Here is a 16721-nt window from a genome sequence, read left to right as displayed (position 1 = left end):
AAGTACTCAGGGAAGTACAGCCTGAAAGCACCTGGCTTCTCCTTGGCTAGATTCAGTTTTGGATAGTGGCCATGCTGTTCCTTTCCCCTTTGCACTGACTAGCTCTTGACAAAGAAAGAGCTGGACCTTTGGTGGGATGTGGGGAGAAGTCAGGGCAGGCTCTGTTTTCTCCAGAAGTCTGGCGATACCAACAGGCTCTCAAGGGGCATCTGTCACTAGGGATCTTGGGATCTGTCGAGGGATCTTGGGATCTATCTAGGGCTTCTCTCGAGAGCACTCAGGATTTAAGGAGACAGCATCGTTCTCTTTGCTTCTTACCAGATTGCCAGGAGTAGGTGAGGTTATTACAGCACACCTCAGGTCTAGCTCGCTTATGTCTAGGTCGTTTGTGGCCAGCAGGTCAAAGGGGGGGATTCTGCCCCTCTACTCCACTCTCATGAGACCCCACCTGGAGTACTGCATCCAGCTCTGGAGTCCTCAACATAAGAAGGACATGGACCTGCTGGAGCATGTCCAGAGGAGAGCCACGAGGATGATCCGAGGGCTTGAGCACCTCTCCTATGAGGAGAGGCTAAAAGAGTTGGGGCTGTTCAGCCTGGAGAAGAGAAGGCTCCGGGGAAATCTTATTGCGGCCTTCCAGTACCTAAAGGGGGCCTACAGGAGAACTGGAGAAGGACTTTTTACTAGGGGATGTAGCGATAGGACGAGGGGGGATGACTTTAAACTGGAAGAGGACTGGTTTAGATTAAACATTAGGAAGAAGTTTTTCACTTTGAGGGTGGTAAGGCACTGGAACAGATTGACCAGAGAGGTTGTTGAGGCCCCATCCCTGGAGGTGTTCAAGGCCAGGCTGGACGTGGCCTTGGGCAGCCTGGTCTAGTGGGAGGTGTCCCTGTCTATGGCAGGAGGGGTGGAACTAGATGATCTTCAAGGTCCTTTCCAACCTAAACCATTCTATGATTCTATGTTCACAGATATTTGGTTGCAAAAACTAATGGGAGTCCTATACAGAAGCTGTACAGTTCCAAACAAACTGAATTGTCAGAGGTACCTGTTTGCTCTTAGCTAATGAGGCTTGACAGCCAGTGTGATCTTCCAGAGCGCAGCCGTAGCTGTTCTGCAGTACATCCTCCATTAGAAACTGCATGGCCACCAGCTCCCCATGAGCAACTCGTCGGTCTGCATCGCTCAGGCTGCACAGGCACAGCTAGAGAGGAAGGGAGAGTCTCTGAAGGTCTGCTGTGCAGAGCTTAACCAGTAACAGAAAATCTCAGATAACTGTCAGCACTGGGGGGTTTGTGTTATAAACACAAATGGATTTCAAGCTTTTAGCACCCTGGTCCTAAAACACATATAACTATGCATAAAAATTATTTGATTCTCTAGTTCTAGCACGCTAGGAAAATGATAAGTATAGGTTCATTAACAATAAAAATGCTCTGCTCTGCTTGAAGAAAGATCAAATGTGATTCAAATGGTAAAACAGGCCTTTGGATGGGAAAGGGGGAGATCTCTTTTGTTCACTTCTGTTCTTTAGAAAACAAGGACAGGAAACAAGATAGTTTTAGTTTGTTTTCCTCCTGCATCATAGATTCATCTTGTCTTTATTTCTTTGGACATAAGCACAAGGCTGCTGTCTCACTGTACCTGCATGTTGTAATTTATATTAATTGCATTGTTGATAGTGACTGGAAACAATCCTCCATCCATTAGGAATGTCCTCCAAGGAAAATGCATGAGTGTCTAAAAGAATAGAGATGGCTGTTCATAAATAAGAACAACATTCAATTAGTTATGAGAGTCCTCTCTAATTTGATCAGGAAAAGGCAACTCAGAAGCCAAACTGCTCTTTGATATGTGATACACTCTTCTCTGACTTTGAAAGTAGGCCATGTACTAGAAAACAGAGAAGCATCTATTATCGCTCCTTGGGAAAGAAACAATAAGATTCATTCCAGAATACATTTCCTACAAAGAGGCTGTGCTACTACTTTTGCCACAGAATAGCTCCCACATCCTACCTACTGTCAATCATTTATTGCTGGTCCTGTCTCAGAGGCATCAGGACATCTTATTCATCGAAGACGTCCAGATTTTGCACACCAGTACAAATCCTGTTTCTCAGTTATGCTAAGGAGATTCCTATATGTCATTGTCACCTGAATCAAGGCAGGGGTGGCAGAAAATTGTATTCCTATAATTCATTGTTTGGGAAAGGCATTGTTAAATGTGAAACAATAGTATCTGATATTGGATAATTAGCAGGATGATGAAAATGAGGAAATATGACGTTAGAATGATTATTTAAAACTGCCTATTACCCTGGAACATGCTAATATCACCAGCCAGACCCATCTTTACTTCCCTTGACATTACACCAGCATTCTTTGCCACTGTCCTTCATGGTGCCTCTTTAGCACACAAGTATCTTGTTTGACATTATGTAGCTCTGTGTGACCCTACAGCTAAGAAACCACTAGCCCTAAATATCTTGCACACAACCATGGCAAACGCGTTGGGCAATTAAAACTGCTACCAGGTGATGAGAGAGCTCAGAAGGGTAATTACCAAAACTGAAAGTTAGCAGAAACACCAACGTCTATCATACAGAAGAATTCTGTTTTGGTGACATCAGTGTGATTACATTCCGTCTCAAATTTTTATTACCAACTTCTCTAGAGAACATTTTCTAGAATTCCTTATGGCAAATCAAAGTTAATAAGCTGTGATCATGGGATTTTTTTAATTAGCTATTAGTGGTTAGGTTCTTTGCACCATGGTAGAGAAGGAGTAAGCACACCAGCAAGAACCGCAGAGGACATTGTTCTCCAAGGAGCTCGGTGCAAATACAGGAAGAGTGCCTCAGAGGGTGTGCTTTACTCACTCTGCAGCTTTGAGGATCCAGAAGCTGTGGGAGCCTTAGCTGTGAAGCAAAGGCACTCTGAATCGCAGAGTTACTCAATGGAGGCAGCGCGTGGTATATCTGGTCCGTTACTCTCTGGTAGGCTGAAACATTCCCTGAGGACAAAAATGTCTCTCTGCAAAGGAACAAAAATGTCTGTATTAAAAAAAAGTAAGATGACATCAAAATTCCCCAAATGCTCTATCACAAAATTAACTGCTCCCCATTATAACCCAACATGGTAGCGAGTGATAAGGATAGCAGCAGATAAGACAATGAAAACAAATATACACAAATGTTAATCATGTAGATACACGTGTGAAATTGCATCTGCCTGGGGACATTTGCAGCAAAATATATGCCTATGCTAACAGAGAGGGATGCTCGGGCAGCTAATAGACCCGATGATTGTAATCCAGGAGCTCTACTACTTCCTATTCCTGATATTAGGATAATTTCCTATACAAAGAGGGAGACACACTAAAGGTTTTCAAAAGTGCTTGTGCAGCTTTGGAACCTAAATTATAGGATACTTGGAGTCCAGAGCTAGGTTTAGCAACAAACACTCCCCACTGATTTTCATGAGACCTGGTCTCACCCAGCAAATGCTGGGCCACGCAGACACGCCACAGCTCAGCTGAGCAGCAGGAGCTGCTAAAGCAGCAGAGTGCTATTCCAACAGGGGTCTATGGCGCTTTTGGGACCCAGCTGGCTCCTCGTGCTTGGATTGCATTGCGCTGTGCAATCCCACACATAGAGCTACTTTTTACTACACTGTGTGCATCAAGTAAATATGTTACTCAACCAAGCTTAGACACAACTTTGTCATTTCTTTGCAGTCTCTTTGTCACCCTCAGTTCTCCTGGACTTCACTCACATGCTTTTAAAACAAAGACGCCCCGATCAACTGGTTCTTGCAATATAAGAAGCAACTTAGTCTGCAACTCTTTCTGTAGCTGCATATCCTCCTTTGAATGGCAACTCTAGGGCAGGGATCTTGTTCTTTTGTTTTTGTCAACCACTCACAAGCGCTTCTAAAAATGACACGCAGTTGCAGGACTAACAAAGGAATTACCGGGACAAATAACAGCTTCCGGGATCAAACTTGGCAGAGAAGTTCAGAAGAGATTAAATATGACTTAGCATCACAGTGCAAGCCTTGGTGTGGAGAAAATGGAAACTGATTGCACTGGCAATAAGGAACAAGAAAGATGAAGCATCTGATACACTGCATTTCTCCTTACTTCCTGTTAACACATAATTCCTTAACTGAGGACAAAGTTGCCCTCGCCGATTGTCCCTAAGGTATTTTAATCATGAAAACACAGAAATAAAAGCACAAGGTAGTTTTATCTTCTTGCAAGTCTCCAGAAAAAATCTTTAGTCTACAAATCTGTACAATCACAGCCCCACTGGAGAGCACAAGAGTGGTCATACTGGGTCAGAGCAAAGGTCCATCCAGCTCAGAGTCCTGTCTCCCACGGTGATCAAAAGGGGATTCATGAGAAGATTACAAAAACCTTCAGAACAAACATATGCTGATATTTCCCACAGATATTCTCATGGCCTTCAAGAATTTGTAGCTCAGGCATTTGCTCAGCCAGAGGTGATTGCTAAATGTTTAATAACCTTTGGTAGATGAGCCTGTGTAGTCTCCTTCCGAGTCCTATGAACTTTTACCACCCACTGCTTCCCGCAGCAAGAAATCCCACGGCTGAATTACAAACCGTGTGCAAGAACCACCTTTTTTTTTTGTGTTCAGGGCCGGCTACCTGCTGTTCACCTGGGATGCACCTTATACTCCAAAAAAAAATGAGCAGCCACTCCTTGTTTACCCCTTGCCTTTGACTGACAGTTTTACAGAGCTCTTCCCCAGCTGTACTACTTGTTCCACCCAGCAGTCTTTCATCATCTGTGTGGCTCCTTTGGGAACCTGTCTTAGTTCTCTGTCCTTCCTCAGGTGGGGACCAGAACTGCAGAGGCTCATCAGCACAGATTTATTCAGTGTTGTAGTGGTGTTTTTATTTTTGCTCTCCTAAAAGGAATCAATTTGCCGTTGTTTTTTTTTTTTTAAATCTCTACTGAGCTGTAATTTTGACAGAATTATCTGTCATAAATCTGAGATTTCATTACTGCATGGTAATGGTCAAGTCAGAGGCTGTCATTTTATACACTGGGATTGTTTTTTTTCCCAGGTGCACCATTTTACTGACACACAGAACTCCATCCACTGATTTATTTTGCAGTCACTGTTTTGCAAGGTCCTTCCCCAGCCAGCCCTTGCCCTTGGTATCCTGAGTGTCTCAGTATCATGTACACACTGTACCACCCCAGCTTCAGTCCCTTTTCCATGTCATCTATGAGAACCTGAACAGCCCAGAAAGAAACCTCAGACTCCTGTGGGAAGCCACTGGTAGCCTCCCTTATCCACTGAAAAAGTTGCCCATTCACAGTCTTCTCCTTCCTAGTTCTCAACAAATTATTTACAAATGTGACCATCTCCTCACATATCCAGTGGCTGCTCACACTCCTTAAGAGCCTCTGTTGAGGCTGTTAAAGTTTTCAGGGAATCCAGACAAACTGTATCAACCCCTTACCCATGTTTGTTAACCTTGCTTCACTTGAGCAAGAAGCTACACACCATAGCTCACACTTAGGCTTCTGTAAAAAAAAAAATAAAAAAATCCTCGAGTTCTTTCAGAATTCTTGAACATTGCCTGGTCTTGGCAACTTACTCATCTTCCTTTCAGTCTGCTTGTCCCATAACTTTCTGTGGCAACACTTCCACTTGGAGCAGCTCCTCGCATGCATCTCCCATAAAGAAAGGTTTTGTTGTGGGAATCTCCTCAAGTTCTTCCTCAGGGAATGCAGAAACAAACAAATCACTTTTTAAAATGTGTGCTATTGACTTATCTTCACTGAACACTCCTCATCACCTACTGGCCCTGCGGACTCTCTGGCATGTTTCCTGCTCCTGGTATATTTTAAACAAGATTTATTATTAGTCTTGACGCCTTCAGCAAAATTGTTCCTTAAACTCTTTTCTGGGCTGTCTTGAATCCTTTTACATTTACCCTGTCACATTTTATAGTCTTTTCTGTTTTCTTCATTTGAATGAAAGTTCAGCTTTTTGAAGGATTGCCTTCTTGCTTTAATAATCTGTTTAATCCTGCTGTTTAGCCACGCCAACATCCTCTTACCCTTTCTTAAGTCTTTCTCCACATGTGGTATGCATTTCTTGAGTGCCTCCAGTAAGTCCCCAAAAAGTCTCCATGACATCTGCAAGGATTTAACTCCCCTAGTTAATCCTTCTAGGTTTTTTTCAGCAAGTATTCTCATTTTTATGTAGTTTCCCATTTTGAAGCTGAGCTCAGCTATGGTGATGTTTATTTCGCTTCCGCTGTTCCTTCAAGGATGTTTTATGCAAGCACATCATGGCTGCTCTTAGACAACAGATCTTTAACTGCAGCATTTTGAACTCGGTCCTGTGTGTTTACTCAAAAGTAAGTCCACAAGTTGTTTCTCTTCTGGTGGACTCCATGGTCTGCCTGGAGATTTGAAATTTCTTTTACTTTTGCACGTCCTGCCTTTATTTTGGTTCTGCCAAGGTTATTCCATTGGGTATGTTCAAACCACTCTGTGATCATTATTGACAGACAACATATGGGAGGAGAGCAGGGAGAAAAGGAAGACCTTTTAGAAAGTCCTGAAAAGTATGTCTTAGGTTTCTGTGATGGGGTAAACAACATTTTAGAGGAGGGTAAACCTAGATCTCAGTATAAGCAGGTAAGTCATGTACCTGCTTATTAAGCAGTCTTTGATAGGGGAAAATATAAAATGAAATGTAGATCCTGCAGGAAAACAAGAACATGAACTCATAAGTCTACCTCTGTAGCAGCTACCAACCTCCCTGATTTAGTAAACTATGAATCACAACATAGAGGTGATATAATGCTCAGATAATAGGACAGCTGTAGTCTGACATGGTCTGTTGAGATCCCTCAATGAAGCATGTAAGGACTCTCACCACTTGTAGTTAAAGGAAAATTGATACTTTTAGTAAAAGGAAAATTTCCACAATTACCAGGCACATTTCATGATCTTGAAGCGGATACCATGGACAAAATTTAAGTTGATCATTCCTACATTTTTTTATTTCTTTATGAACAAAAAAAGCCTCTCTATAAAAAAAGGTGCCAGCCCCATCCCTAACAGGCTGTAATTCCTACCGTAGTCGATGCCTGATCGCTGCATCAAACTGTAGAAAGATCACTTCTCTGTGAGCAGCTAGCAGCTGGGCTACTTTGCTGGGATCCAGTGGATTATGCAGGCTGTCAATCATTTTCTGTATCTCTTGAAGTTCAGTCCCTGGAGTCCCAAGAACAGTGAGTTTATCAGATAAGGTCTCAGGAGATGCACGTTAAAATCCCTCAGTTCAGCAAACTCTTTTTTCCTCTAAGAGTTTTGTACTTGACTTCATTCATTTTTCCTCTTTCCCCTTGGATGCAGAAGAAGAATGCGTTTATATCCCCCTCAACTCTACAAAGTCTACAGGCTTTAAGAAGAGAGATTATGGCAGGTGGAGAATTATGAGGATGTAGTAAGGTCAGGGAGGAAAAGGTATAGGAATGAAAAGTTACAAGCATCTCAAAGGAATCATTCTTTTATTATACTTTTCCATTGAAAAATCAAGTATTATAAAATACCAACAAGGACAATGGTACGTCTTTCTCATTTTCGTATCTGGTTGGTCTGGATGATCATTGTAGGTCCCTTCCAACCGAAAATATTGAGATTACATTTGTCAGACGGGAGCAGAATCAGGTCCTGAGATGGCATTTTACTTCCTCCAAAGACCTAAACTAGTTATTACCTGGTAGGGAACAATAGGGACAAGTTCTCTAACTGCTTTCAATAAAATACTCCTGGGGCTCAATTCTGCAAGCTGATGAATATTTTTCTGCTGAGGCTCTAAAGTTTTTTATTCCCTTTAAGCTTAGCCAAAAACTTCCCAAAGCAATGGCTCCCTATTAGTCATTACCCTTACAAGAGGTAATGCTCTTACTTGGTGTTCGTAGGAAATGTGCACAGGGCTTGACTGCCTCCCGAGACACAGCCACCGCAGAAGTGATTTAACTTGGAAGCACCTGCTACAAAAACCCAATGTTCTCTCTGTCGGGCTGCAGGGGCTGCCATCATTTAAGGAAGTGAAATGGTCTGATCTGGGGGAGAGGGAAGTTATTCCTCAGCAGCAGTAACAAAAACGACCTCTTGGTCAGGAGCAATGGAGTTAAAATGTCTGTGCAAAATGTGTTAACAGGGACAGCAGAGTACTGAGGACTCCACCTTGTCTGTATTTTCTGCTTTAAGACCGTGGTAGCACATTAGATACATCTGAAATTGAAATACATTGCACATAATATTCCTCCTACATCTGGTTATGTGGTTTCTTGCTGATCACTGAGCTGAGTCTTCTTGATTGTTTCAAAGCTCATTAAACATGCTAATTTACATGAGCTTTCTCAGTCATATACAAATGGAGTTACTAATACGCACTTGATGGTACAATGAGCGCACACCACAGAACAAGGAATGCTTTTTGTTAGAGAAAATAAACCCACTTCAAAATCAAACATTCACAAGCACAGTATTAAAATAAAAGCTATAACAAGTATTTATGATTCACTGAGTCCTTTCTTCCTTTCCAAAATGAAATTTCCAGGAGATAAATTCAGAACTGATAATAAAAATCTTACTCACATAAAAAGATAAATACATAAGGGATAAAATCTGAAGATTTAAAAGACAAAGCTAGTCTTTTATATATTTTTTCAAGTCTTGAAGAACTTAATATTTTTACCCAATTGTCATAATCAATTTTTCATTTTTAAAAGACACCAGGACAGAAGGGAAGCTGTGCAGATAAAGTTTTTACTCCTGAGTTGCATCTGAGCAGCGCTGAATGTACATATATATATATTATATATAAACATGGGTATTTCTAGGTGGCATGAAAACAGTCCAGCCACGCAGCACACACACCCACAGAGGAGGAGGTGTGCATAATGTCAGGTTTTGAAACTCCAGCTCACTATACTGCAGGAATAATTTGGCTGAAAAGCCAAAGGCCAAGAGCACTTCAACACTTGGAACAGGATTATCTCATATGAATGGTTGCCTAACTATCAGGCACCAAGTTTAATTGGGGTCCTGAAATCTTAGGAACTTCTAAAGAGGGTTTCATCCCACTTTGAACATATGTTAGCCTGGGATAAGCAGCTCCTCTGAAGATGTCTTTCTAACATTGCCCAGAGAAGGTGTCCAGTGACAGCAGAGGCACCTAGTTAGTGGTTAGGTACCAATACCTATATACCTAACTGCTAGCCACTGAAGGTAGCCACATCCGCTACTGCAGTACAGTTAAAAATGAACAGCAAGTCAAAGCCATTAGGTGAACTGGTACTATTTCTGTACAAATACATGTTTATGCAAGACGACACACACCTCAGCTATTTCACCCTTTGGAAATCAAGTGACAGATTTACTAGACTAACCAAAGCCTGCCTTTTTTAATCTTCTGGCAAAGATAAAATCACCGTGGGCTGACCAGATGGCTTAACAGACACTTGCTAAGGGCAGAAGAGCAATTTTTGGACCATGTTCTCTGTTCCCTGCCGGAGCAGACCTCCTGAGCCCGGCAGGTACGTTGCTTTTCTGTGAGATTGCGACAGATCTGTGATGCTGTGGGCATGCTCCTGAAACCCAACAGTCTTCCATCAGTAAAATGGAGCAGGAAAAAAAAAAAAAAAAGACTTGAATTTAATCTTGACTTTATTCTTCAGTTAACTTCAATCGCATCTTCATGCTCCCTTTGTCCCTTTTTCAACGTCAGCATTTCACACCATTTTGCACCTGGAATCGTCTACATTAAGCACACAGTACTTGTTACTTACCAATCCTGTCAGTCCCTCCCCAGTCTGGGGTCAGAGGCTCTGGGTTTAAGGCACAAAAGCAGTTTGGGGAATTTCCTAATTGAGCAAAAGCCAGGAGATACGAAACCACATCATGAAATGCACCAACAATTTCTAGGCTTAGGTGGAGAGCTCTGAGCGCAGCCTGCAGACAAGACAAATGCACAAAGAAAACTGTTCAGATGATTGTTCCCAAGCAAACACACCAAAGTAGCAAATATTTTTGCTTCCCAGGCCACAACTGCTCCCAGGCACCAAACAAGACCTCCCCGGGATTGCGCTGGGGCTCCCAGAGCAAGGTTAAGCCCTGGATTTCATTCAGCCTCAAGATACGACTCTCAGCTGTCACTATCCCATCTGTTGTCACAGCTTCTGGTTTAGGAACTGCTTCCCCAGTGTCTCTTAAAACCACTTTTTCTCAGTGTTCATATCTATCCAAACAGAGAGACACGGCCAGGCGGCCTTTCCCACGCAGTCCTTCGCCCCTGCGCTGCACCAGCTCGAGCTCCCACACTGCCAGGCCACCCCTGGTACCCCCTCCCTCCTGTCCCCTCTCCTCCTCATTTCAGCAGAAATAAGTCAGAGGACACAAAGGTCCCAGCCTGCTGCTCCTGTGTACGCAGGGACAGGGACAATACTTGATAAACTGGTGGGACAGGGAATGCTTTCACAAATAGGGAAAGGCAACGCGCATGGCTGGGGTTTGATTCAATTACTTTTGATCTTTAAAGATCTTTGGATTTTTAACTAATGGATCGTTCCTTTCCTTTTGATGTTGTTTCTACCTCTGAATGCAGAGGACCAAAGCTCTCTCCTTCCTGACAGGCACTCCATCAACACCCTTCATCACTGGCACGTGCTAGCTGCATCCAGATTAAAACCACTGATGTTTATTTCCACATCTCCAATGACAAGAAAAATTGTAATGCACATGAAAAGATGCGCATGGCATGCCCAGAAAAAAATCTTTTCTAGCATTAGCAAATACTGACCTTCTCTGGAAGCATTTTGAACATGATCAGCACTTCAGTAGGGTGAGGGATGAACCACAAGTTAAGGAAGGTGTGTCCATCTGGAGACAGCAAAGAGCGTGGTCGAGGATGGAAGGATCTGAATTATTGAAAAAAAAGTGAGAGGTGTTAGCATTTTTGAGGCTTCTTTCTGCCTGTCGCTTCTCAGATATTTTTTTTTTTTAAGTTTGATAAAACTGTTCCTTGGACATAGGATTTACCTTTAAGATTTGGAGCAAGTGTATTTTAGACATAACACAATTTAGCTTTGATGTGTAGAATACAAGGTAAAGGTTTGACCTCCAAAACCTGCTGAATGTGAGAGAAATTTGAAAGCAACTTTCTTAAAGCATCTGATTTATAAAGCAGGGATGTGAGCTGCTGTGCTGAGGGCATTCAGGGTCTCTTCCTCTGGGAACATGCTTTTGCTGGCTAGAACAGGAGACAAGCAGGGCAAAGCAGCAAGCAGGCATTAAAAATCTATACCATTATTTTAAAATATGATATGCAATTACTAGTAGGCAGCCCACTTTTTTTCCGGAAGATATGAAAATACAACATTTATTACATGAATAATGTATTTTTCTGGTTTTATATACAATGTGCCATTTCTTGTTTTCACATACATGAAGATGAAGTACAATACTCAGCTAGTACATTTGGAAATAAGAGATATAAACCCAGCTTGGAGATTAAGTTCAGCTCTTTCTGAAGTAAGTTTTGCAGGGTTTATAATCCTTTTTTTTTCCCTTTGTCTGAAAAAAAAAAAATCAAGGCTGAATGCAAAAAATAGACCTTTGGTTTGGGTGGGATGGAGTAATGAATGGTTAAATACTCTGTTGTAAGCACGGAAATTATATTTGGGTAGGGTTTGTTTAACCAGCTGTGCCCTACTAACTTTTGCACAAGAATGATAAGCACAAATTGTACCTAAGGAAACCAGACAAGTGACGCTTTTCAGGGTGAGATTAGTATTCACACTCTCTGTTTCCTCTGCTTTACATCACAGCTCGTAAACGATACCAGCAGGCAGAGAGCAAAGAGGGCAACCAGGGTTTCCTCCCAAGGCAGAAGCACACACACTCTCCAGATGTGCTTCGTCTTTACAGGCTCTGGCGGAAGCGGACTGTGGGCAGCCTGGCACAGATGCTGTACTTCCCCACCTCACCACGGGACATTAAGGGTGGCTTCTCCATAGCTGTGTTTGCAAAGGAGTCCCACGCTATGTCACCCTGCTATGATGTGGCACCTAATTTCTTCACAAGGAAGATAAGGACAGTCCACTGCATCCAGATAAGCCCAGGTGCTGCCTACCAGAGCGACGCATGAATGGTTTGCAGTGCCATCTCCCAAGAAACAGCTAAAACACAGTTTAATCCCAAATAAAAGAGATTTTCTACATTGTGTAAAAAAAAAAAAAAAAACAAACACAAACCTAAAACCTCCCCAAACGTCCCAGAGATGCTATGTCATGCTCACAGAGGGACTAGTACTTTTAAAACATGTATGGCTAAGAGCTATGACCTACTTTCATATGCCAAGTCTGGGAACAAAATAAAACCTGGGGGAAGGGAAGAACAGGATGGCACCACCGCACAGAAACCACAGCCCTACATTTTCCTCTTTCTTCCCTGCTTCTAACATTTGCTTTTAAGATGGCAGTTGCTGCAGGAGTCATTTACTATCTTATGTAAGATAACATTTCTGTTGCACCCGAGTACTTCTGCCTTTTTCTAAGGGATACTGCTAAGGCTTAGGTAAGCCAGCAAGGGTGGGTGCAGGGTACATATCCACAACCTTCCTTTCATCCCGCTGCAGCTGCACTCTGTATGATATAAAGACAGCAAAATCAGGAAGGACAGGGGGTTCATCTGACAAAATGCGGATGCTGACAGTATAAGCACCTCCCTTGAGTTGCTGGAGAGAGAGATGCACTTCCAGGACACAACTCATCTCAGCCTAAAGTAGGAGTCTGAAACGGATCATCCCTTCGAAGCACCTGAATCGTCAGGGCAGCATAGTCAGATACAACCTCTAAAGTTAGGTGGGCTGTTCTCAAACATTTCCTATTGATGTTAATGAATTATAGGCTTATGGAAATACATATATACATATTTGCAGAAAGCTTCTCATTATAACTGTTCCTATTCACATTTATTCTGCTCCTCCCCCAGAGTCTCTTCTTTCTTCCTTTCTTCTTTATTCCATATTATTTTTTCTCTTTTTCCCCCTCTCCACTCCACACCTATCTTTTTTCCTCCCTGTATTTCCTCCGCTGTAACTAGCCACCTTCCCCCTGTCCACCACATACGCTGTTTCTTCCAGCCAGCTGCAGGTCCTTCTCAGAGGGAGGGAGGGACACGGAAGGCAGGACCTGCTCACCCCCCCAAGTGCTTGGCAGCCACAAATGCATGCAACAAGATTAGTTCAGAAGATAAGAAAGCAATTGAATTAGTGTCCTTCTATAACCCTCTAAATGCAGGAGAGATGGAAGCTAAATTTCTGCTTTCATCATAACTAATTGACAGTTGCTGTCTACAAGGTGCTTCTTATCTTCAATTGAACAACAACAGAAAATGAAACATTAACTGGTAACAACTGATAAAGCAGGGACAAAAAAAAGGGCAGAGGGGCTGAAAGGGCAGGAGCCATTTTCAATTAAAGCCTTTTCTCCAGCTCCCTGCGCCTCCCTTTCTGGCATGAACGCCAGGGGCAGGTCGACGCAGGTGCGAAGGGCATGTTGCTGCTTGCTGCTGGCCGGACACCGTCATGTCTGCCTCCCTTCCATGGATAAGGATTTGCTCTCGGTTTCCTTTGCGTATCAAACACAGAGAAGCAGCACGGTATAGCGAGCGATATGAAAGCGACTCTGGCTGGGCCACAAGCTGCTGGAGAGCAGGCAACCGTCAAAGCACAGGAGGAGAAAAGGCAACCTCAGAAAATTCAGGGCGATTTAAAAAATAAAAGGGCATACATATGTATACATGCTTATTTTCTAGGCTGTTTCATTGTTTTAGATGTTTCATTTTAAAGTGTAAAAGGACAACATGTAACTGCTTATAAGTTAATATGCTTATATTAGCATTTTGGAAGTGTAATAGTATAACACTATGAAGTATTATAGGGTGTTGAAATATTTTCTTGCTGTTGAAAAGTTACAGGTCTAAAAGGCACACAGCGATATCTGATTTGGGTGCACAATGCTGGGACTTGCTGATCTGTATGTTGAATATCCCAACAGAGGCAATGGTCTGCAAGACCTTCTCTGTCACAAGACAGATACTCCTGAAACACACCATGGCTTTATTCTTTGCTTGACATCCCCATGACACCAAGAGTAGGAGGTGGTGCACAGCATGAACTGTTCCCCCTGCATGGGGAACCCAGACACTTACAGAGAGTTAGCAGAAGGACTTGCCTTGCAAGCCACAAGTTTTGAGGAAGGAGATCCTTGTGACATGGTCAAAAAAATCTCCCTTCCAAAAGGAGCAGATGATACAGGGTCACCCCCTAGTCTGTTGTGTGCTTCTCCTCTCCTTTCCTAACTTCTGACAAGTCACATGCCTACAACTTATTAACAGGTTTTGTTTAAATCTTAAATAAATAAAATTTAAAGGGTAAGACAACCCTCACTACCTAGGCTTAATCATTAAAGCAGAGATTTAGGTCCTGAAAATGAGATTATCTATTTCTTCTCCCCTTACATGCAGCGTTAGGATTAGAAGCAAGAACATTTCTAAAGTTTTCCTTCTTTGTATGCCAGCTTTTGCAGGTGACTCTGACTACACATATTCTACATCCATCAACATTGCCTGAAGACTGCCAGAACACACTGCTTAGAGCACTTTCAGACTATAATTCCCCTTACAAATATGTATGCACGTTTACTTGGTAATACACTCTGACCGAGGAATCTGGCCCCCAGGAACACCCTTGCAAACATGATACAAACCTGGGATCCACTGCAAGGTTTTTCTTTAAGTCTTGGTCCTCTTTTTTTCCTTGAGGTAGTCCAATTATGAAGTACTTGTCTCTGATTACAGGGAAATCATCTAAGAGGCTTCTTAGGCTATTGTAGTACCCAATGAGCTGACCTCTCAGGGCATGCTGGGACACACGCTGATTCAGCCTAAAAAAGTATAATTCAAATATGTAGAGTTGTGCAGGGCATCATCTGTCCAGATAAACTCTACCTTTGTTGAGCTTAATCTCTTTCTGTATGGACATCTTTGGCATCTTCTTCAGCAAAATTTACAAGCTATGATTCTTCTGTAGTGTGACAATCAGCAGGATAAAAACTGTGAAAGCAGTGTTTAAGAACCAAGGTAAATTTTAGATGTAATGCTTTTCGTCACACAGATGACTTTACAATGCCTTAGAAATATCTGCAAATTAATACAGTGACCACTTCGTAGGAGCTATTGATACTTAGATTACAATAAGGAAGCAGAAGCAGGAAGGAGCTAAGTGAGATGACAAGTTAACTGCAGAACTGGGAATGAGACAGCGTGACCCTGAGTCAGATTTCGTCATCACTGAGCTGTGCTGAAACTCCACTGGCTACAAGCTGCCTCCAGACCTGTCGGTCTCGCCTTACCTACTCACTCGATAAGCTGTACCTGGGGTAAAGGCAGTCTGCACCTGCAGCATGGCACAAACCTACGTCATTTGCAAAATGTGGCTTACTGAAACAGCTGCCCTACTTGGGGCTTGCTCCTTGCCACGCTCTTTCCTGAGGCTGCTGGGGTGCACCTCAGCATAGCTGGGCATATGAGGAGAAGACAGACCCGGGCGCTGGCCACATGCCAGGTTCTCGCCCAGGCTTTTGACGGAATGGATCTGGAACATACAGCTCTCAGGTGGCTTCACAACAGGCTACGCACTCCAGTAGAAAGGTAATGCACAAACTAGTCTAGTGCGGTACATCAAGTATAGTCTGTTTTTCAGTGAAAATAGATAAGAAATAGCTCATTTCCTGATTTTTTTTCCTTCTTTATTGTCACGTGTGCTCAATCTCATGATATTGTCTGCAGGGCAAAGGTCCCAGAAATGTAAATTCATCTGGGAATAAAACCCATTAAATACTGAACATTGACATATGAACACGGGATTTAAAAAAAAAAAAAAATCAAGTCCAACTCTGTTTGAACCTCTGGTTTCTCCCAGGTTGTCTTACAAACTAGATTGAATTCACAGGAGAGTACCTCCCACTCATTCATTCTCTGATCTACTGTACACTATTTCCACTACAATTTCTCGCTCACGTCAATGATGTTTATCTGGTGTTTCTGCTGAAATACCAAAAAAGTGTTGGTGTTGTGTGCCTCTACTTAGCATCCCATTGTCAATCCTTTCTCCTCGTAAAGAAAACAAGTGGCATATTTCCTATTCATCCACAGAATCACAGAATTTCCTGGATTGGAAAAGACCTGTAAGATCATCTAGTCCAATCATTAACCTAACACTGACAAGCCCACCACTAAACCATGTCCCTGAGCACTGTTATCTACACAACCCTTAAATACCTCCAGGGATGGGGACTCCACCACTGCCCTGGGTAATGTGTTCCAATGCCTTTCAGTAAAGAAATTCTTCCTAATATCCAATCTAAACTTCCCTTGGCACATCCAGCAACATGGTTTGTACTGCCTGTAGAGCTATCCTACTAAACCACTGAAAATGTTCTTCTTTTCTCAGCTTGAAAAATGGCTTACAGGTATAGTCATAATAATCTGAATAGGATGTCTGTAAATTCGTATTATCCACATGAAAAAGGTGCCCTCAGAACAAGAGTTATGTTGAAAACATGATGTGTTTGTAGGCATACGTCCACACTAG

General features: G+C 42.5%; 1 protein-coding gene across 1 annotated transcript in view; it reads right to left on the bottom strand.

The window, feature by feature from the left end:
* Positions 1 to 16721, bottom strand: part of LOC104294286 (coiled-coil domain-containing protein 162-like) — a 43167-nt gene that overhangs the window by 22811 nt on the left and 3635 nt on the right. The window contains exons 4-9 of the mRNA XM_009893872.1: positions 14836 to 15012; positions 10866 to 10983; positions 9856 to 10018; positions 7132 to 7270; positions 2885 to 3038; positions 1052 to 1207 (exon numbers count right to left, since the gene is read on the bottom strand). Of these exons, the coding sequence (XP_009892174.1) occupies positions 1052 to 1207; positions 2885 to 3038; positions 7132 to 7270; positions 9856 to 10018; positions 10866 to 10983; positions 14836 to 15012 (907 nt within the window). The remainder of the gene's footprint in view (positions 1 to 1051; positions 1208 to 2884; positions 3039 to 7131; positions 7271 to 9855; positions 10019 to 10865; positions 10984 to 14835; positions 15013 to 16721) is intronic.

The sequence above is a fragment of the Charadrius vociferus genome, unplaced genomic scaffold (assembly GCF_000708025.1).
Source record: "Charadrius vociferus isolate BGI_N301 unplaced genomic scaffold, ASM70802v2 scaffold129, whole genome shotgun sequence".
Taxonomy (NCBI): domain Eukaryota; kingdom Metazoa; phylum Chordata; class Aves; order Charadriiformes; family Charadriidae; genus Charadrius; species Charadrius vociferus.
Note: the sequence above shows the minus strand (reverse complement) of the source record. Positions and strands in the feature narration are given on the sequence as shown.